Source organism: Oncorhynchus clarkii, chromosome 4 (assembly GCF_045791955.1).
Source record: "Oncorhynchus clarkii lewisi isolate Uvic-CL-2024 chromosome 4, UVic_Ocla_1.0, whole genome shotgun sequence".
Lineage (NCBI taxonomy): Eukaryota > Metazoa > Chordata > Actinopteri > Salmoniformes > Salmonidae > Oncorhynchus > Oncorhynchus clarkii.
In genome coordinates this window covers 30,161,713-30,183,915 of record NC_092150.1, presented here as the reverse complement: position 1 = coordinate 30,183,915, position 22,203 = coordinate 30,161,713, and the positions used below count along the sequence as shown (strand labels likewise).

Here is a 22,203-nt window from a genome sequence, read left to right as displayed (position 1 = left end):
TAGTTGTCTGAGATGGTTAACGCGATTTTATGATTCACTTGATCTTACAAATTATTTATTCAATACTGTAAGGGTAAATGTAAAATGCACAAAAATATTTAATAAGGCAAAAATGTGTCTTTAAACTGCAGGGCGTTCCCATTCGATAGTGCCACGTCAAAGTGACGGATGTAGCTAGGTGTACTCGAGGGGGCGGGGGTACCGTGGTCAATACCAGAATCACCGGATAGACGCTGTCCGACCAAATTGATTCATAGACTCCGTTGTTGGTAAGCTTTTATTAACTTAATATGCTACTAACGTCGTTACATTTTCATCCAATAGTCTAGTTAGCGCATTTTGTTTTTCAAACAGGGTTATAAAAATAGCTATGAGGTTTCAATTATTGTCGCGCCCCCCCATTGGTAGCGTGCTGTTGTGTAGGACCACAAATTGAATGATGATTGTCAATATGTGTAGGTAGTTAATATCTGATTTGGTTAGCTAACTTAACCGCAGCTTTATGGATCGACATGATGGTGTAAAATGTCTAGTATTACGTTAGCTAGCTAACGTAGTAATAGCCTGTTTGTAAATAGTTTTGGTGCATCAATGAGGCATTTCTTTATCCATTGTATGTTAGAACACTTCCCATGTCGTGGATTGTCTGAAAGCCGTGGCAATGTTCTGTGAAGTTTAGTGTCAATGATATAACTTAATATTGGTGTCCCGAGGATCTGATTTTGCCCTGCTTATTGCAGTAGACGTGGCTTCAAGCTAAAGAAAAGTTATGCCACTATTGAGGTGCCAAGTTGACAGCTCCGCTCATCTGCTGATGTAAATCAAAGGGGAAATTGTCAAATGGGCGTGTGGTCTAGTACAACAAGTCCCCTACTGGAATGTCGTCATAGATGTTTACTGAAGTCACCAAGCTTTGCTTGAAGAAACATGGCAGGCACACCCATGTAATTATGGTCCCACAAAGATCATGGATGTACGTGTTGCTGTTCACCATATTTATGACACAAATCCAGATTGTGAAACGTCTTCTCTTTTTAGTCATTAAGCTAGTGTTGAACCAGAGAGGACCCAGCATCTGTTTCTATTTAGGGCAAGTGTATTCCAATGATGCTGCGCCAGTGCTTCCTAATACCTATCTGATGTGACGACAATCATTTTCTATTGTATTGGGTGTGGTAGTTTTCAGAGGAGATTTGAGCCCAGTAATGTGATCCTCATGACTGTGTGGGCAAGTTAAATATCCCTGACACTTACAACACGTTCCTGTTCGCTTCTTTTCTGGGTGTGGTAGGTAGTTTCCCGAGAGGAGATTCTTCTACAGTAGCATAACCAAGCAGTGTGATCATCGTCATGGAGAGCACCAGAAGCAGACTGACCCAGAGGTTGGCAGAAGCTGGCCAGTCTCACCTCCTGCAGTTCTGGGATGAGCTGACCCCTGAGCAGCAGGCTGAGATGACCTCTGACCTGGAAGCTATGGACTTCCAGGAGATCAACAGGTTCTTCCGCAGTGCCATGGAGGTGTCGGGCAGCAGCAAGCAGGAGAAAATGGACGCCCGTATGGAGCCAGTGCCCAGGGAGGTGTTGGGTAGCGTGACCAGGGACAGAGACTGCCTCAAGGACTGGGAGGAGGAGGGTGAGTCGTCTGGTACAGGTGTTCCCAAATGGTGGATTGCTTGGGACCAGACCAGAGTCAAATCCATATGTCAAATACTTGAAAAGTATTTTACTTGTGGTTGGTTTAGCTTGGAATTGACTGTTTTGTAAAGTCGGTCACAATGATGTATGCATTTCAGTCAAAATAGTGCATCTATGCCACAATCTTAAGCTGTTTCTATTGATTTCTTTAAAATTGGGGCTAATTTCATTCAAGGGATTGAATTCCACTGGTTTTCAACATCCTAGATTATTTTACATGCTACTAGGAAGTGAAACAGGCAGGTAGGGAAATCTCATCAGGTTTTATGGTGTGCAGTATAATGTTATAAAGTAGGTGTCTTCTGCCTAGTGTTACATTCTAGACTAGTCGTGAAGTGCGTGCAGCGCGTGTGTTTGTGTGTGTCGGTTGTCTCAGTTTATGCCCTCGCGCAACTAAGGTCAAACATTATGGCCTCTCTGATGGATTTGCTCAACTCCTGCTTCCTCGCTCTGTCATCTTCTCTCGCCTCCTTTTGAAAAAGGTAATGGGTAGTCGAGGAGAGACTGTGGACGAAAATGCTGTTGTATAAAATGAGACTCCTTCTCCACTCGCGCATCATCACGCAAATTATGTTTACAGGGGTACATCCCAAAATAAATGTAATTTCTAAATAACATATTAAGTTAATTGTGCAAGACATTTGATAGGTAAAACAATAAATAACATTTTTAAAAGTTTGCATGCTTTTTCTCTTCCAACAAAACAAGAGGTTTCAAAGGGCATGTGGAATATTTCAAAACTCTTCTGTGAAGGTGTCTGGTAGGATACACATGACTATGCTTGATGAAACATGGATATTGAAGAGGGGACTCTTCAGTTAGCCTTCTAATGAAGTGATATCTCGTTGACCACTTATCGGTTTCCGGGTCACGGAGGAGAGAGGGTGGAGGACAGACTTTTGCCCAAATGAGTAAAGGCCTATGCAATACAATTTCCTCCAACTAAGCAGGGCTACTGAAACTAACCTTTCCAACATGTCCCTGGTAACCCCCTTCAAACAGCACAGTGACAGGCAGCAGAAGGGATCATTTGCTGTGATCAGGTAATTGCAACTCTGAGGGGGTTAAGCAAGACCTGGTAACCCTTACATGACTTGGCAACCTTAAGGGTTAGAGGGTAAACCGTGATGTTGAAGTGGGGGTCCAGCTCAATGTTTAGCAGGCCTTAGCTGCAGCTGAGGAGGTCCAGCCTGGGTGATGGAGGGGAGAAGAAAAGGAGCATCTGGTTCTGGTTTGGGCCTGATGTAAATGGGGTACTACGCCCTCATTCGTGAGGTCATCCAGCACTGCGTCAGTTCTTAATCATGGTGGTGTGTCAGGGCAGCCAACATCTACAGCAGCAAGCTAAGGATACATACACCCCAGGGTGTGTATGTGTGTCAGGAAAGCCTACAATGGTACTTCCCGCTCTCAGTACACTCTCAAAGGCTCAGAAATGTGAGTGCCCCAACTCTTATAGCAACAGTTTATGTAAGGTAAAGTAGAGCTGTATAATAAGGGTGTTGTTGACCAAGTGCACCATATATACAAAAGTATGTGGACACCCCATCAAATTAGTGGATTCTGGTATTTCAGCCACACCCGTTGCTGACAAGTTTATAAAATCAAGCACACAGCCATGCAATCTCCATAAACAAGCATTGGCAGTAGAATGGCCTTACTGAAAAGCTCAATGAATTTCAACGTGGCACTGTTAAAGGATGCCACCTTTCCAACAAGTCAGCCCTGCTAGAGCTGCCCGGTCAACTGTACGTGTTGTTATTGTGAAGTGGATACGTCTAGGAGCAACAACGGCTCAGCCACGAAGTGGTAGGCCACAAAAGCTCATAGACCGGGACTGCTGAGTGCTGTAGCATGTAAAAATTGTCTGTCCTCTGTTGCAACACTGACTACCGAGTTCCGTACTGCCCCTAAAAGCAATGTCAGCACATGAGCTCTTCGTCAGAAGCTTCATGAAATGGGTTTCCATGGCCAAGCAGCCTCACACAAGCCTAAGATCACCATGCACAATGTCAAGCGTCGGCTGGAGAGGTGTAAAGCTCACCGCCGTTGGGACTCTGGAGCAGAGGAAACGCGTTCAGATGGAAAAATCTCAGTTTGGCTGTTGCCAGGAGAATGCTACCTGCCACAATGCATAGAGCCAACTGTAAAGTTTGGTGGAGGCAGAGTAATGGTCTGGGGCTGTTTTTCATGGCTCGGGCTAGGACCCTTAGTTTAAGTGAAGGGAATGACATTATAGAATATGCTGCGCTTCCAACTTTGTGGCAACAATTTGGGGAAGGCCCTTTCCTGTCTCTGCTTGACAATGCCCCCGTGCACAAAGCGAGGTCTATACAGAAATGGTTTGTCTTGATCGGTGTGGAAGAACTGGACTGGCCTCCACAAAGCCCTGACCTCAACTCCATCGAACACCTTTGCGATGAGCTGCAAGCCAGGCCTAATCGCCCAACATCAGTGCCTGACCTCACCAATGCTCTTGTGACTGAATGAAAGCAAGTCCCTGCAGCAGTGTTGAAAAGCCTTACCATATATATAGCTGCAAAGAGGAGGACCAACTCCATATTAATACCCATGATTTTGGAATAAGATGTTTGACGAGCAGGTGTCCACATTTTTATTTTATGTAACCTTTATTTAACTAGGCAAGTCGGTTAAGAACATTCTAATTTAAAACGACGGCCTAGGAACTGCCTTGTTCAGAGGCAGAACGACAGATTTTTACCCTGTCAGCTCGGGGATTCAATCTAGTAACCTTTCGGTTACTGGCCCAACACTCTAACCACTAGGCTACCTGCCGCCCCGTGACTCTTGGTCATGTAGTGTATGTTTTAGATTAGGAAGTTGAATGCAATTGAACTATGGTTATTGGGTTATCCTGCTGTTTCAACCTGCAATGATTATATCAGGTCCCCTTGCCAAGGTAGATTATACTTCAGTCGTTATAGCCATAAAAAGTTGATAGTGTTCTTGAGTTTTGTCAAACATCACAAATATGTTTTGGTTTCAGTTATATTGCTTGAATAAGCTCTATTGTTTGTACCATATTTACATTTTGTTAAATGATGGTCTCATACATTAACTGTTATTCTCTCAACCCCTTTCCTAGGTCTGCGGTGTATCTCCCAGAGCAGGGTGGCTGTTCTTCTGCTAGCGGGGGGCCAAGGGACCCGGCTTGGGGTGTCCTACCCAAAAGGCATGTACGATGTGGGCCTGCCTTCCCACAAGACCCTGTTCCAGATCCAGGCAGAGAGGATACTGAGGCTTCAACAGCTGGCAGAACAGAGACATGGAGCCAAGTGCTTCATCCCCTGGTGAGACTGGGACTGGCAGCATAATAATACACCCTATGGGTTACACAGCACATAACATGCAGCTAGTGCTGAGTGACTAGTGCTTTTTGAGGTTGGTTCTATTTTAATTTTTTTATTATCACGGGTTATGATTTCAGTTTCTATAAAAAAATAAATGGACATTAAATGCATTAGACATTTTGTGGGTTGAATGCTCTAACACAGATTAAACAATTAAAAAGCAAACATATGGAATTATTTTAAGATGGTCATACCATGGATAATTTAGCAATTTTCATTTTGAATTTTAGGACCCCTTTCAAGTGTCAAATTAAATATAGAATTTGGCCTTTACTACTTCAGCCCACAAACGCATTTAATAACACATTCATACATGGCAAAAAGAAGACAGTAAAAAAAATTATCATAAGAAATAAGATTTTGTAGTGTCTGTCGTATAACTAGGAGACATAAGAAAGCTCAGTGTGTGTGTATATGTACAGTGGGGCAAAAAAGTATTTAGTCAGCCACCAATTGTGCAAGTTCTCCCACTTAAAAAGATGAGAGAGGTCTGTAATTTTCATCATAGGTACACTTCAACTATGACAGACAAAATTAGAAAAAAAAATAATTAGAACATTTTTATTTTCTAATGATCAATTAGCCTTTTTTTAAATGATAAACTTTGATTAGCTAACACAACGTGCCATTGGAACACAGGAGTGATGGTTGCTGACAATGGGCCTCTGTACGCCTATGTAGATATTCCATTTTAAAAATCAGCCGTTTCCAACTACAGTAGTCATTTACAACATTAACATTATCTACACTGTATTTCTAATCAATTTGATGTTATTTTAATGGACAAAAAATGTGCCTTTCAAAAACGAGGACATTTCTAAGTGACCCCAAACTTTTGAACGTGTGTGTAGTCACTTTGTTACTACCAGTCAAAAGTTTTAGAACACCTATTCATTCAAGGGTTTTTATTTATTTTTTACTATTTTCTACATTGTAGAATAATAGTGACGACATCACAATTATGAAATAACACATGGTTGAGGTATTGTGGAGGCCAGGTCATCTGATGCAGCGCTCCATCACTCTCCTTGGTAAAATAGCCCTTACACAGCCTGGCGGTGTGTTGGGTCATTGTTCTGTTGCAAGACAAATGATAGTCCCACTAAGCCCAAACCAGATGGGATGGCGTATCCCTGTAGAATGCTGTGGTAGCCATGCTGGTTAAGAGTGCCTTGAATTTGAAGTAAATCAGTGTCACCAGCAACTCCTCTCCATCTACAGTGAGAAATACACATGCGTAGATCATCCGTTCACCCACACCGTGTCTCACAAAGACACTGTTGGAACCAAATATCTCCAATTTAGACTCCAGACCGAAGGACACATTTCTACCGGTCTAATGTCCATTGCCCGTGTTTCTTGGCCCAAGCAAGTCTCTTATTCTTATTGGAGTCATTTAGTAGTGGATTCTTTGCAACAATTTGACCATGAAGGCCTGAATCATGCAGTCTCCTCTGAACAGTTGATGTTGAGATGTCTGTTACTTGAAATCTTTTTTAGAATTTATTTGGGCTGCTATTTCTGAGGCTGATAACTCTAATGAATTTGTCCTCTGCGGCAGAGGCTACTCTGGGTCTTCCATTCCGGTGGCGGTCCTCATGAGAGCCAGTTTCATTATAATTCTTGATGGTTTTTGCGACTGCACTTGAAGACACTTTCAAAGTGATTGAAATGTTCCGTATTAACTGACCTTCATGTCTTTAAGTAATGATGGACTGTCGTTTCTCTTTGCTTATTTGAGCTGTTCTTGCCATAATATGGACTTGGTCTTTTACCAAATAGGGCTATCTTCTGTATACCCCCCTACCTTCTCACTACACAACTGATTGGCTCAAACGCATTAAGAAGGAAAGAAATTCCACAAATTAACTTTTAACAAGGCACACCTGTTATTTGAAATGCATTCCAGGTGACTACCTCATGAAGCTGGTTGAGTGAATGCCAAGAGTGTGCAAAGCTGTCATCAAGGCAAAGGGTGGCTATTTGAAGAAACTCAAATATAAAATATATTTTGATTTGTTTAACACTTTCTTTGGTTACTACATTATTCCATATGTGTTATTTCATATTCTACAACGTAGAAAATAGTTATTTTTATTAAAAACCTTGAATGAGTAGGTGTTCTAAAACCTTTGACCTGTAGTGTGTATATATACAGTGGCAAGAAAGTATGTGAACCCTTTCGAATTACCTTAATTTCTGCATAAATTGGTCATAAAATTTGATCTTCATCTAAGTCACAGCAATAGACAAACACAGTCTGCTTAAACTAATAACACACTAACAATTATACATTTTCATGTCTTTATTGAACACACTGTGTAAACATTCACAGTGCAGGGTGGAAAAAGTATGTGAACCCTTGGATTTAATAACTGGTTGCCTCTCCTTTGGCAGCGATAACCTCAACCAAGCGTTTTCTGTAGTTGCAGATCAGGCCTGCACACCGGTCAGGAGGAATTTTGGACCATTCCTCTTTACAAAACTGTTTCAGTTCAGCAATATTCTTGGGATGTCTGGTATGAACCGCTCTCGAGGTCATGCCACAACATCTCAATCGGGTTGAGGTCAGGACTCTGACTGGGTCTCTCCAGAAGGTGTATTTTCTTCTGTTGAAGCCATTCTGTTGTTGATTTACTTCTGTGTTTTGGGTCATTGTCCTGTTGCATCACCCAACTTCTGTTGAGCTTCAATTGGCTGACAGATAGCCTTACAATGTCTTGATCAACTTGGGAATTCATTTTTCCTTTCGAAGATGTCCAGGCCCTGAGCCAGCAAAGCAGCCCCAATCCATGATGCTCCCTCCACCATGTCTTACAATTGGGATGAGGTTTTGATGTTGGTGTCCTGGGCCTTTTTGTTTCTCCAGACACATTGTTATGTGTCCCTTCCAAACAACTCCGCTGTAGTGTCATCTGGTTTTAAGAGTCAATAGATTCTCTTAATGATAAAAAAATGAGAAATAACCTACATTTCAGTTAATCGCTCAGCACTACATGCAGCATTACATCAAGCTGACCACCGACCACTGTTTCTCAATCCATTCTTGAGGGAACTGTTTTTTGTTTTAGCCCAGTTTGTGAAATCACAAACAAACCATACAATAGCAGGGTTGGGTCAAAGATATGTTTTTGTGTTCCCCCTCTCAGTTCTTCAGTTTCATCTGTCTGATTTATTAACTACACCTAGATATTGCTAACACTCCCCTGCATCATTCAAGGAAGCGGTTTGATCCCAGAAAGGAGCAGTATTATACAGTGCCTATAAAAAGCTAGTGGACCAAAACCGCTGTTTGAAGCTGGTGAACCAAAACCGAAAGTTACTTTAGTTTTGGTCCACCAGCTTCAAACAATATTTTTTTTCTCATTGAAAATATATTTCACAGTGACGGTACAATGATTCCCTACACTATTCAGTGCTTGCTTTCTCACATAAATGGAAATTAAGTGAAAGGTGTAGAATTATAGCAACCAGGATGAGACTGAGATTTCCACTAGATAATACAGCCACAAAGCCATAATGTCTTTCCCAGTTTGGGAACAGATGCCGCTCAGGCAGGAGAAATCAATAGGCGAATATAAAAGCAAGTCACAACACTGGCAGTTAAGTGAAACGTTGAAACACTGTCATGCTACTATTCACTACAGATATTATGGACATTTTCTGAAATTACAATGCTATTTTTTTTATTTAAAAAAAATCCCCCTTTAAGTCAGCTGTAATTTGGCCCCTCGGGAGCATTGACTGTATTCTTGGTAAGCAACTCCAGTGTAGATTTGGCTTTTTGTTTTAGGTTGTTGTCCTACTGAAAGGTGATTTCCTCTCCCAGTATCTGGTGTAAAGCAGACTGAGGCAACTTCATCATGCTTAAATATATATTCAATGTCTGAGTTGTTATTGTTATCCATTTATCAATCCCTGCCCTTTTTTTATGAGGCTTTTGAAAAGCTCCCTGGTCTTTGTAGTTGAATCTGTGATTGAAATGCAATACTTGACTGAGGGACCTTACAGATTTACTGTATGGGGGACAGAGGAAGGGGTAGTCATTAAAAAATGCCAACCCGTATTATTTCACACGAGTCCATATAATTTGTGAAGCCCCTTTTTTTTCCCCCTTGACTAAACAGAGGGGTGAATACTTAGTCTTTGCATATCTTAGTTATTTCATTTGAATTCATTTGTAAAATTGGGTAGAATTTTCTTTTTCACATTGAGATTATGGATTATTTTGCGTAGCTCAATGAAATAGTTCAATCCCAATTTGTAATGCAACAAACTGTCAAAGTTCTAGGGGGTGTGGACTTTCTATAGGCAATGTAAATCCCTATGGAGTAGATGAAGGGAATCAGTTAGACTATTCAGGAGTGGGTTGACGGGAAGGAGACGTGTCTAGCTGGCGTCCCGTCTTTGGGGCTGGGCCCTCTGTAATTAAGATCAGGCGTCAGGACTAAGCGCTCACCATGAGATGCCAGATGCCATCCAGTCATAAGGAAGTACTTCTGGTTTTGTGTCTTGTGATGGGTTTATGCTACAATGTATTTTTAACCTTAGTTAGATCTCAGCATTCAGCTTTTAAAATTCATCTGGATTCAATTGTTTGCCAGATAATGTGCATTATGAATAACCTTTCTGGAATCTTTGTAAAATGAGAGGCAAGGTTTCCAATCTTATGAAACGTGTAAGTAATTATGCAGTGATTCACAGTGAAAAGTCAAACATTGACAACAACAAAATAATAAAAAATGAATCATTGTCTTGAGAGTTCCAGAGCATGGGACTATGCGGTTCTATCTGCAGTTTTGTCAAAATGTTGTTATTGACTTAGCTTTGTTCTGTAACTTCTCTACCTACAGTATATAGTACTCTAATTACCCCAATTCATGTTAAGTTCAAAAGAATACTAGATTTTAAAAAATGCGGACATCATTCAAACCAATGAGGGTTTAACTTTTTAAAGCCAATCATCTCCGAATCATCTTTTTGCGGAAATAACCTTAAAGAACCAAGCTCTCTCTTTGTATTATCCTTGAATCAAACCAAATGTATCATCACATTGCCCCTGCACATAATGACCAGTGAATGAATGAATCACAAAATAAATCATACCTGAATTTCTGCCTAGGTACATCATGACAAGCGGCCGGACCATGGAGTCGACTAAAGAGTTCTTTTTGCGCCACAGCTACTTTGGGCTGGGCAAAGACAACGTGATCTTCTTCCAGCAGGGCATGTTGCCTGCCATAGACTACAACGGCAAGATCATCCTGGAGAGCAAAGCCAAGCTGGCAATGGCCCCAGGTACACAACTTAATCTGTTTGAGAGTGTGTGCGTACATCTGTGTATTTTAGATGTTAATGGGTCGGTACTGATGTGTGTGTCTGTATTTCAGATGGTAATGGGGGTCTGTACAGAGCTCTGGGTACCCAGGGGATTGTGGAGGACATGGAGCAGAGGGGGATCGGGTTCATCCATGTGTACTGTGTGGACAACATACTGGTTAAAGTAGCAGACCCTGCCTTTGTCGGCTTCTGTGTCCAGAAAGGAGGAGACTGTGGGGCTAAGGTTAGTAGCGCTCTGTCTCTTTCTCACTGGAAGTTTCTCTCTATTGCTCTCTCTTTGCCCTCTTCTGTCTCTCACAACGGGGCCAAATGTGACTCATGAGGTCACCCAATATGTTCCAATACTCTTAAATGACTTCCTTCCTTCTCTAGTCAGATCCTACCTCAGTAGCTTAAAGTGGTTTCCTCTCCTGGTCCTCTCTCCCTCTAAAAAAATGTTCACAAAGGCTTTGAACTGAAAGCAGTATGGTTGGTCACGCTGTGATGAGAAGGAAGATATTGAGATATACCAGACCAGGAAGTTAGTAATGAAACTGTTCAGTAAAGGTGTGTTTGGATAAGAGGGTGTGACACAGGGGATTCAATTACACTGGCCTGGGTGGCAGTTTGCACCTGGTGAAAAGTGATTGCATTTGTTTTGGAATGCAACAGATACATATGTGTTCCCAGTCATGTGAAATCCTAATTTATTTATTTCAATTGACTGATTTCCTTATACTGTATGAACTGTAACTCAGTAAAGTCTTTGAAATTGTTGCATTTATGTAGAAGGGAATGTATTTCATACCGAACACCTGGCTGCCTCCCTGACATGAAGCTAAAAACAAAAGTTATGTAGGTTAATTAAGCATGTGGAGTAATGAGTAGGATTCTGTTTTCACATGCAATGTGTTAGCTTTTGATTAAAACGCTTTGCCTGCCTCCCCACTGAAAACTAGTTTGAAAATGTATGATGTATGTTTTCTGAACAATGCCTCATGCTGCCTTGTTGACAATATGGTAGAGCAGCGCATATTCTATTACTGTTCAATTTTAGCTGGGTGTGCCTCCTTCACCGGACACGTGAAAGGCCATAGCTCGAGTTTCTAAACCCAGAAGCTCAACATAGCGATGCGCCATAACATCGCCTACAAGTGTGAGCAGGGATTTCTATTGGAAAACCTGTTTTAGCCTATCTTCATACTGTACTGTCTTTTGAGACATTGAAAACTGCCTTGACACGACTTCTCCTCTTTAAAGAACTGCACTTCTAATTCACCACAAGGTGGGGTTGTAGACTATCACCCTGAAGGAGTGAAGTAGCAGGCGTTTCTTCACACATACATGGTTCAAACCAAGACGTTTTTCGGACAACTTTAACATCCCGCCAACTGTTATTTTATATTTTAAAGGCATGGCCCGGCGCCAAAGCCTCAACTTCCGCCAACCAACCTAGTCATGATTACGTTAAAGTTCTGTCTACGGCTTAAAGCCAGTTCATGCTTGCTCTGTAAATGTGATTCTGAGGCTCCATATGGAGTGTGACTCAATTGTGTATCCTCCAGAGGCCAAATTGAGCAACATACCAAATCGCTGTGCGTCTCCCAAATGTTGTAATCATGTGGAGTACTCTGTATAGCTCCACATTGACATGATTGGTTGGCGTTAGGGGCGCGAGGTCCAAAAAAAAAAAACTCCCTTCCTTGACTACTTCCTTCACAGCTGTTCTGCTCTGCTAAACGCAAGAAGTATGTATACATGCCCTACTATGTCCTACTATCCCATTACTACTATCCTCCTGCCTGTTCTAAACTTTGCGAGGCATGTCACTTCAACCATGCACTGTTTTCTTAACCACAAATGGATGGAACCATAAACAATTACTGTTGGAATAAAGAAGGGCTAATGCAATTGAAGGCATCAAAAAATTGTTGCTTACTGAAACTCCCAAAGTCAAGTTATAATACAAAGCAATACCAACTATTTCAGCACCGTTTAGATCTGCTTTGAGACAAGCGTTGGGAATCAACGTCAGATTTTCTTTTTCACTAAATCTCTGTTCAGATATTGGTTAGCCAGGCTACAATTAGGCTCATTATTAACTTGGCTCATTTATTAGGGCTGATCAGATGTTTTTTTTATTCAAAGCCTGGTTTAGTTATAGTGAAACAAGTCTTACAAGTACATTTATTTTTACCCCTATCAGTTCATTCCTCTGTCATCTCAAGGGAGGTGTTCGATATGAAATGCATTCCCTTCTACACTGAACAAAAATCTAAATGCAACGTGCAACAAATTCTAAGACTTTACTGAGTTACAGTTCATACCGTATAAGGAAATCAGTCAATTGAAATAAATCAATTAGGATTTCACATGACTGGTAATCCAGATATGTATCTGTTGGCCACAGATGTCTTAAAAAAGGTAGGGGGGGGATCAGAAAACCAGTCAGTATCTGGTGAGACCACCATACTGCAGTGCACGAGAGACCGTTCCTGCAAGATATATTTATGGTCGTCATAAAACTGGCCAACTCGCCCAGGAGAGGGGGGTCTTGAAACCTTTGGTTAGCCGGAACCTTTGATGTCTATCCAGGAGGGCAAGTCCTGACCACACCAACCAACAAAATGGGGGGGAACTGAATATGTTTGAGTGCATGTTTGGCACTATTTACATGTGTGCATTTGAATGAAAGTGTGTGTGTATATGCATGTGTAGAAACACCGGCACAGCATGCATGATGCCTCCTTGATTCAACTACTGTAGCAATCTTGCTTGAGTGGCAGTGTCAGTATCCTTGCTTATAATGCTGCCATCTCGGGGGTACTCCTTAATTGTCCAAAATATTTTAAAGCTATAGAAATAAATGTATTAACATCTACATTTTGTTTCTTGACATGTATTCTATTACAGACACTTTAATGTCTCCATCTGTATATTTAGTTAATTCTCTGTCTGGGCAAATAAGTGGTGGTATAGTTCATCTATTCATTTTCTCATCTACAGTGTATTCCGAAAGTATTCAGACCCCTTTTCTTTTTCCAAATTGTTATGTTACAGCCTTATTCTAAAATGGATGAAGTCGTTTTTTCCCTCAATCTACACACAATAATCCCATAATGACAATAAATTTGCTATCACATTTACAGTTGAAGTCAGAAGTTTACACACACCTTAGCCAAAAACATTTAAACTCAGTTTTTCACAATTCCTGACATTTAATCCTAGCAAAAATTCCCAGTCTTAGGTCAGGTAGGATCACCACTTTATTCTTAAGAATGTGAAATGTCAGAATAATAGTAGAGAGAATGATTTATTTCCTTCATCAATTCCCAGTGGGTCAGAACTTCACATACACTCAATTAATTAGTATTTGGTAGCATTAGTTTTAAATTGTTTAACTTGGGTCAAATGTTTCGGGTAGACTCCACAATAAGTTGGGTGAATGTTGGCCCATTCCTCCTGACAGCGCTGGTGTAACTGAGTCAGGTTTGTAGGCCTCCTGAGCGATATGGCGTAGGTCTTTTATCAAGGCTCTCTCTGTACTTTTCTCCTTTCATCTTTCCCTCGATCCTGACTTGTCTCTGCTTCTGAAAAACATGCTTCACCTTAGGGATGGTATTGGCAAGGTGATGAGCGGTGCCTGGTTTCCTCCAGACGTGATGGAAAACTCTATAGAAACCGGATGCACCTGAGCTCAATTTCTCATAGCAAAGGGTCTGAATACCTAAGTAAATAATGTATTTCAGTTTTTTTCTTCATAAATTTGCAAACATTTCTTAACCTGTTTTCGCTTGGGGTATTGTGTGTAGATTGAGGACTTTTTTTTTTTTCAATCCAGTTTAGAATAAGGCTGTAATGTAACAAAATGTGGAAAAGGTCAGGTGGTCTGAATACCTTCCAAATGCAATGTAAAGGCCGCGGAGGTTGTGAAATATGAACACGAAACTCGCATCCTTGTGAAAATATTGATTGCAATTATTTTCGATCATAATGAAGATCCATTGAGAGTATGACACTATGCCTGCTCCCTAACAAAGCAGAGTGAGGGTAGAAACGAGATGAAACATGGATTTAAAAAAACATGGGTTTGCCTCGGGCTCTTTCAAAATAGTACTTTCTTTTTATGTTCCACACGTTGCCGTGGTGCAAGTTTTGTGAGAAAAGTATTTTTGTATTTTATTATATTCTTAGTCTACTATAAAATATATTAATTGAGATCAGGGTAGCCTAATTGTGTCTTGTCTGTTTTTAATGAACAAAACAACTACTGATTTCATGTGCATGACATGGCCGTTTAGCATATAGGCTGCACATACTGTGCCAGTAACATAATTACACTCAAAATATACAACTATTCTTATGAAAATACAATTGATTAGTCTTATGTTTCTTAGGACCAGCCTAAATGAAATTAATAGATTTCTTTGTGATGGGGAATATTCAATGGATTTATAAAAAATGGATTTTAAAAAACAATGCCCACATGTACTCCCACTCCTAAATTGCCCGTATGTGCACGGGAGATATACAAGGCTTATTACGGAAAAATGTGGTAAAAATAGGAATGTATATATTGTGCTCTACAAAAAAGATAATTATTACTATATGAGATATAGATATTTTGTTTTATAAAATGTTATTTATTATACCGTAAAGGGTACCTAGAGCAGAGGTGTTTTTTTTTAAGCTCGACCAATGTCAGAAACTGCCTTTAAATGACAGGCTATTCCTATTAAAAACACATCCAGGGAGTCTCGTGCATTGCTCCTTCAAGTAATCTCACTGTACATTGATGGGTTTGATGACCGAGATAATAAGACACGTCGACTAAAACAAACACTAAAGAATACACAAATAACTGCTGCAACTATGTGAAGTGCTACTGGCCTTGTTTTACTGCCTCGTTATGAACAATGAGGGAACCACACAGGCCTCTGACACAGACGGCTTAGACCACTCAACCTATAGTATCACAAGCCTGATGTATGAATCTTTTTTTTTTTTTTTTACTACACTTTGAGTTTGGACACTGTGTACTATTTTTGAGAGGAAAGAAAACTATACAGGGAGCAGTGGTTAAATAGGAAACTTAACTGGTTTCTTCACAGGAAAGCAACACATTTTACGACCAAGGTACTTATTTAACTATTAAAAATATCACTGAGTATAGAAAACATTAACACCAGCTCTTTCCATGACAAAGATTGACCAGGGGAAAGCGGTGATCCCTTACTGATGTTACCTGTTAATATATGCACTTTAGTCAGTGAAGATTAACCCGGGCTCCTCCCCTTTAAGGTTTTTAGCCTTTTTTGGTTGTATTTGTGCCTTTTTCAGGGGGTGAATGGGCAAAAGAAATCAAAGTGCCTTTGAATGGGGTATGGTAGTAGCATTGACGCATTGGAGTCCACATGGGCCAGCATCCCTGTGGAATGCTTTCGACACCTTGAAGAGTCCACATTTGAGGCTGTTCTGAGGGCAAAGGAGGGGGGGGGGGGTTGCAACTTAAAACTAGGAAGGTTTTTATGTTTGGTGTACTCGGTGTGAGGCTGTCAGTCTTCTCTAAATTCCTCTTTTTTCATGTATCTCAAAGACTAGAGATGCACCGGTAAGGGGAGTTTTTGAAACCTCCACTTCAAAATGTGGAAAGAACTCCAAAGACTCTTGAAATTAGCCTCCAAAGCATTTATCATTTTTTGTGACGTCCAACCAAGGACTACTTATTACACCAACAGTCGTGCTTGGTACATTAACCTGACTGCAGCCTAGCCTGCACATTTACCAGGTCTGTGCAACTTGTCAAACCATCACCACAAAACTTTTTACACTTGAAATATGCCTCTGAAGTACAACTCTACAATGAAGTACAGATGTAATTAAGTTAAACATTTAACGCCAAGTTGAGAGCTGCAGTAAACCCATTCCTGCTGCGTGTCAATCTGAGCTGTGGTGTGGAGGCTCTGCTAGGATCAGAGGAATGCAGGGACCCACCCTCCTGTCGTTAACTGACAGAGACTGCAGTTGTGGCTTCTTCCACCAAGCCTCTCCCCCCAGAGCTAAACCCTTCATCAGCCTGCTGAGCCTAGTCCTCCCCCCACCCCAGCCCTACCCCCTCATCGAGGTCCAGACTCTCTCCCACCACTAAACCCCTCATTAAGACCAGCTCTTTCATTTGGACTGACAACCAGATGGGCAGAGGGCTGGATCTCTGATTTTGGACCAGACTCCAGTCACTAAAATGTACAGTCAAATCCTCTTTAACAATCCCATCCATGTCTTCCTTTCTATCTGCAGTCTTCTATCCAAACCTCCTCTGTAAACGGAAATCCAAATGCTTTTAGTGAGAATGAACTAGTGCACACTTTGGAGAGGAGGGCAGAATCAGGTGGCAGTCCCAGGTGAGGTAAAATCCTTTCCTGTGACGTCACTTCCAGGTGGTGGAGAAGACCAATCCAACGGAGGCGGTGGGCGTGGTCTGTAAGGTGGACGGCTATTACCAGGTGGTGGAATACAGCGAAATCTCCTTGGCTACGGCTGAGGAGCGCAGCGCGGACGGGCGGCTCATGTTCAACGCTGGAAACGTAGCCAATCACTTCTTCACACTACCCTTCCTCAGGGACATCGTCCAGTGAGTCTCTCTCACACACACATACACACACATTTAACATAGCTAAACACAGTTAAAGATGCGCACACAGCCACACACACAGCCCCACATACCTACATACAGTAAGTAAGTAATTACATGGTGAATTGTTAACCCCCATTAAGCAGGTATTTGAGGTCATTACCTGGCGAGTGAGACCCTCATAACATGAGAGAGAAGTAGTGGCATTTATCAGCTGGAAACATCGCAGTGACTTTTAATGAGTACCCAGAATCTAAGGTGAAGGAAATGAAAGGAGGAAAAAGCTACAGTTTAGTTTTCTATGTCTGGACGTTGGAATTTTAAATACATGATGTCTTTGCCAGTGTTTTTATTTCTCTTCATTGTTTAACAGTTATAACCAAGGGCATGTTTCAGATTTCCTGATCTCCCTTGTCTGTCTCTGTCTTTAACTCTCTCTCACCCCCTTTCTCTCTCCCTTTCCACCTCTCTCTCCCTCTTTCTCTCTCACTCAGGACATTCGAGCCTCAGCTGCAGCATCACGTGGCCCAGAAGAAAATCCCATACGTGGACATACAGGGAAGGCTAATCAAACCTGACAAACCCAACGGGATTAAAATGGAAAAATTTGTCTTTGACATCTTCCAATTTTCCAAGTGAGTGCTGTGATTTTCCAACCGGCTTTAGCATGTGTGGAGCTGGCAGGCTGTTTCCCCTTTTAAAGGTTTTACAGGAAGTTAACTAAAATTACAATTCAGTAGTTGAAAAATGTGCATTTATTTTCATTGACTTCTTAATCAGCTAAAAAGTAGAAGCTATTTATTTCAAAAGTTTATACATTTCTGAATTTGAAATCCAAATCACTTCCTGAATTGACTGCCTTCAACTCAACTGCCCGACCCTGGAGGTGAGGGAGAAGAGAAAGGACAGCAGGATGCAGGAATCGGGGTTCTCCCTCCCCACAGCCAGGCTTCTGTTTGTAAGACCCAGGTCCTGACACCCAGATCTCTGGAGCCCCAACCTCAGCATCCTGCCCCAGGGCAGGTTCCAACAATCCCAGACCCCTAGCCGGAACCCCAGCTCCATAGCCACGGTCCCAGAGCCAGGAAGCACGGCCCGGCCCTCCTCATCCTCTTCCTCCTACTGCTGGGGCTTGAAGAGGCAGGTTTTACAAGCTGCTCCAGCCTCCTCTCTCTCCCTGTGTCTCTCCCTCCCTCCAGCGGTTTAATCATCATGACATCATCTCTGAGTCATGCTGCTGCTTTTAGAACTTTACATGGAGTCAAAGGATTATTCTCATTGCAATGAGGACGCTATTCTATGTGGCACTATTTGACAACCCTTCACTTTCAGGCTGTTTAAAACTGGAATGGGACGATGATAAATGTGTTTTGTTGTGGGTTACCTTAAACGCTATCACTAAATATGTATTTTCCCATTGTGTGTGTGTGTGTGTGTGTGTCTCAGGACCTTTGTGGTGTACGAGGTTCTTCGTGAAGACGAGTTCTCTCCCCTGAAGAACGCAGACAGCCAGGACGGTAAAGACACACCCACCACGACGAAACACGCCCTCATGTCCCTTCATCACCGCTGGGTCCTCAACGCTGGAGGACACTTCATAGACGAGAACGGAATGCGTGTGCCCGCAATACCCAGGTGAGACACACACACACACACACACACACACACACACACACACAGTGAGTATACGTTCTATTTGACATGTTCATCACCATATAGTCTCCCAGTCACACGTTTTCTCACAGCACTCCCTCACGGTTCCCCTTAACCCTATGTGTCCTGTGTAATGTTTTAATGTTTCCAGAGACGGATCTGCAGGAAGTGGCACAGCTGATGTCAACCAGAAGTAACTATTCTCTGTGCTACTGACTGAGTTACTGCATGGTGACGGGGCTTTGGCTTTCTCACACATTTGCACAGTCGCTCACTGTAACCAACTGTCACACACACAAACACCCAGGCTGCCTCAATTCTCTACAGTTGCTGCCTCTCCTTGTCACCTGTCCTTTGCTTTCACCTGGTCAGTTTATTCCCATCAGTGTGGGTGAAGCGAAGGAGACGAGGAGAGAAAAGGACTCGAGTGCTGAAATGCAGCCTGGGGTTTACCTGTGCTAGGGCCCAGGTCACTGGGCAATGTCACAGGGTCACCTGTCCTGTGCAGGTGGGGGCAGAAGTACCTGGCCTGCCCACTGACTTGGTCCCTGGTCCTATAGTCTTCATATGCATCCTGTCTTCCCCTCTTTCTTTAGTCAACTACTGGTCTGCATGTGATTAGATAATTGTAAGCCAGTTTACCACCCTGTTGCTTTCACCTATCAAACCTTGCTAGATCAGTGATTACCTGAAGGAAGGAAGGAAGCATAAGATATTGGAGCAGGGCGTAGAGCTAACTGGGATAGTAGCAACTAACCCACGGAATGTGGAGCATGCTGGGTAATGGGCACTGGGCACGCTTTGCAATCGATGTTACTGATGATGTCACTGATGATGTCACTGTTAATATGTCTGTCTGATGGTGAAGGGGAGATGGGTAGAAGATGAGTGGCTATTTCAGATCTGATGTTGGTCAGTTACCTGTGATTGACGACAACACAAACTGTATTTAAATCCTCTTTATTGTTCAAGGATGATTCGACACCATTTTTAATATTTATAACATTCATAAATGCGACTTAGTGGTGTAATTTAGATTGTAATAAGGTGTAGTGGCTCTTTTTGTGTGATGTATGCGCTCTCCCAATCAATAGAGAGACTTCCATTTCTGACATTTCAGTGCTGACTTAGTCTTCCTGGACCTAGATTAATCCTACTCCTGGACTAAATGGAATCTCAGTTGAAAGTGCTTTTTAGTCCAGGAATAGGCTTAATTTTAGTCCCGGAAACAGGTCTATGAGTCTGTGGAACTGCTGCTGTTGACGCTTTAATGCTTTGCTCCAAACGTTTACTCTAAGAACACCTGGAGCAGAGGATCACACATCCAGCTGCTTTTTCTCTTTTTTTTCCTCCTTCACAAGAGAGAACCAACTAAGCCTCTCCTCCCTTCTTATGCCTCCTTCTCTTTTCGCCACAGCCTGAAAGATGGAACAGACCTGCCAATCAAATGTGAGATCTCCCCACTGGTGTCCTATGGCGGGGAGGTAAGGGGGAGGGACTTAACTGTAGGGCCCTGTTCAAATTGAAAGAAATATAAAAACAAGTGTTTCCCATTATAGTTATTAAGTTCAGCTTTACTAGCATTGATGATATCCTATCCTGATGTCACTTCCTGTTGTTGCAGGGGCTGGAGGGGCTGGTGAGGGGGCAAGAGTTCCGCCCCACCCTGGTCATCGACAAGAGTGGAGCCCACGAACTGGTGAAGAATGGAGTGTGAGGGACAGCAGGATGGCGGGAGAGAGAAGGAAAGGGTGTTAGTGAGGGAGAGATGAGCCAAAGACCTATTCCACTCCTCCCCCGTTTCAGTGCAATAATGCTGTGTTCATGCGCTCTTTGAAATAATCTGTAACACAGGTTTCCGACATCCAAATACTGTTAATGTGAGCTTCCAAATCTGAATTATAAGTGGGAAACATGTGCTATAATTCAGTACCATGAGCTCCAACCCCCAGTTGGAATGGGTTTTTTCCTCCAGATTTTCCAAGGAGCACATAACCGCAGCATAAGATGAAGGACAGAAGCCTTGTGAGGCTGCGTGGCTGGATGAAGCAGTCTGAAGATCCAAGTTATTTATTTTGCTTATAAGATGTATTTTTATATGGATGGATGTCTTGTAGAGGGAAATTACCCCCTACGCGTTTTACCAAGTGATTTGTACATACAGATACAAAGAGAGGAGTGCAACGATTGTAATCAGATGATCCTAATATGATTGATTATTACATGTAATGTCGGTACATGGGGGAGGGTTTTACTTCTAATAACTGGGTAGTATAGCACACTACTGCTAGTCTTTTGCCCGATTTGGCTTCAAGCCTAGTAGTAGTGTTACATTTACAAGTAGTAGTTGGATAATTCTATTGAAGTAGCAGTAGTTGGATTTTAAGTGGTAGTATCGATATTAACAGATTTAGTTCAGTCGTATAGAGTTGAGACGGAAGGAGAGCGACAATGAACCTGTTGAGCTAAATGACCTGTTCAATTTTCTTTATTAAAGAAAATGTCCAATTTGCAAGAAGCGTAAGCCTTCTTTGATTTAAACTCCAGGTTTGCGTGGTGTGTGTGTGTCGGTTTGCGGTGTGGATTTGTCTGCGAGTGCACTCTGTGGTTATCACTGTGTTGATTTGTCTGTCTCTGTGTGTGTGTGTGTGTTTTGCATTAGAAGTCCTGGTGTGTTGAATCAGAGTTTCCAGCAGCAGCATATGGTTTGTGTTTTAAGATGGGCCAGAGAGAGCATGATACACACTGCTGGAGCCACTCAGGAAATATAGTCTGTGGCTCCGAAGCGTCTCTGTCTCGCACACACCTACTCTTACTTTTTCCTTCCTCTCTCATGTCCTCTTCTCTCTTACTAGCTCTCACACCCGCTACAGTATGTCTGACAGAAGGTATTGATTGCAGTGATAGAGGGAAATGCGTAGGTAACACTTTTTGAATGTAAATGTTGAATTTGACTGCGGTAATTAACGATGTCTATTCTAGACGGCTATATTCCTTCAGGCAGATATGAAACATGACCATGTGCATAGATAGAGGTTTAGCAGGCTGGACTACTGTAGTGTGTGTGTGTGCTTTCTTCATTAAGCCACCATGCTTTTCCACAATGAAGGAAATGAAACCTTTTAAAGGGGAATTCCACCCTGTGATAATTATGATCCTCACTATGCCTTTTATTTCCTGAGTCTGGCCAAACGTTTTAGTCTACATCAGAAATGGAACACTGTCCGTGATGATGTCATCAGGAGGTGACTGTCTCCTAACTCTTCACTAAGGTGGATCTCTTTCTATCGACTGAGTATAATGTATCTATGGGCTAAAAGTGAATTATTATTATAAGTTATTATCATAGTAATAGTACTGTTGTCTGGCTTGCAATTCTAAATAATGTAAATTAAACTAATTCCAGTACAACAGTTGTAAGTGTACTAACAGTGTATTGTCAATGTCATTACTATGGTGAAAATAAATGGGTTTTTTTGTATTGTAAAATGGAACCCTATCAAATGTTTTTTCCAGTGTTGAATTGAAGTTATT

The 22,203-nt window shown here is 41.9% G+C and overlaps 1 protein-coding gene across 2 annotated transcripts; it reads left to right on the top strand.

Moving 5' to 3' along the window:
- Positions 1-100: 100 nt before the first annotated feature.
- Positions 101-22,158, top strand: LOC139406717 (UDP-N-acetylhexosamine pyrophosphorylase-like). 2 transcript variants are annotated; one of them, XM_071149675.1, is made up of 11 exons: positions 101-269; positions 1,292-1,633; positions 4,802-5,006; positions 10,189-10,364; positions 10,457-10,629; positions 16,823-17,016; positions 17,511-17,651; positions 18,463-18,651; positions 18,821-18,862; positions 20,087-20,153; positions 20,294-21,184. In XM_071149675.1, exons 2-11 carry the CDS (start codon positions 1,351-1,353, stop codon positions 20,384-20,386), a joined length of 1,563 nt encoding a protein of 520 aa, XP_071005776.1. In that variant the 5' UTR covers positions 101-269; positions 1,292-1,350; the 3' UTR covers positions 20,387-21,184. The 2 variants fall into 2 exon arrangements, with proteins under 2 accessions (XP_071005776.1, XP_071005777.1); XM_071149676.1 differs by lacking the exon at positions 18,821-18,862 and having other exon boundaries at positions 20,294-22,158.
- Positions 22,159-22,203: the final 45 nt, after the last annotated feature.

Excerpts from the sequence above, each read along its gene's own strand:
- LOC139406717 (XM_071149675.1), top strand. The coding sequence starts at position 1,351 with ATGGAGAGCACCAGAAGCAGACTGACCCAGAGGTTGGCAGAAGCTGGC. Across the intron at positions 17,017-17,510 it reads TTCCTCAGGGACATCGTCCA|GACATTCGAGCCTCAGCTGC; the intron begins GTGAGTCTCTCT and ends TCTCTCACTCAG. Across the intron at positions 18,652-18,820 it reads CGTGTGCCCGCAATACCCAG|AGACGGATCTGCAGGAAGTG; the intron begins GTGAGACACACA and ends TAATGTTTCCAG.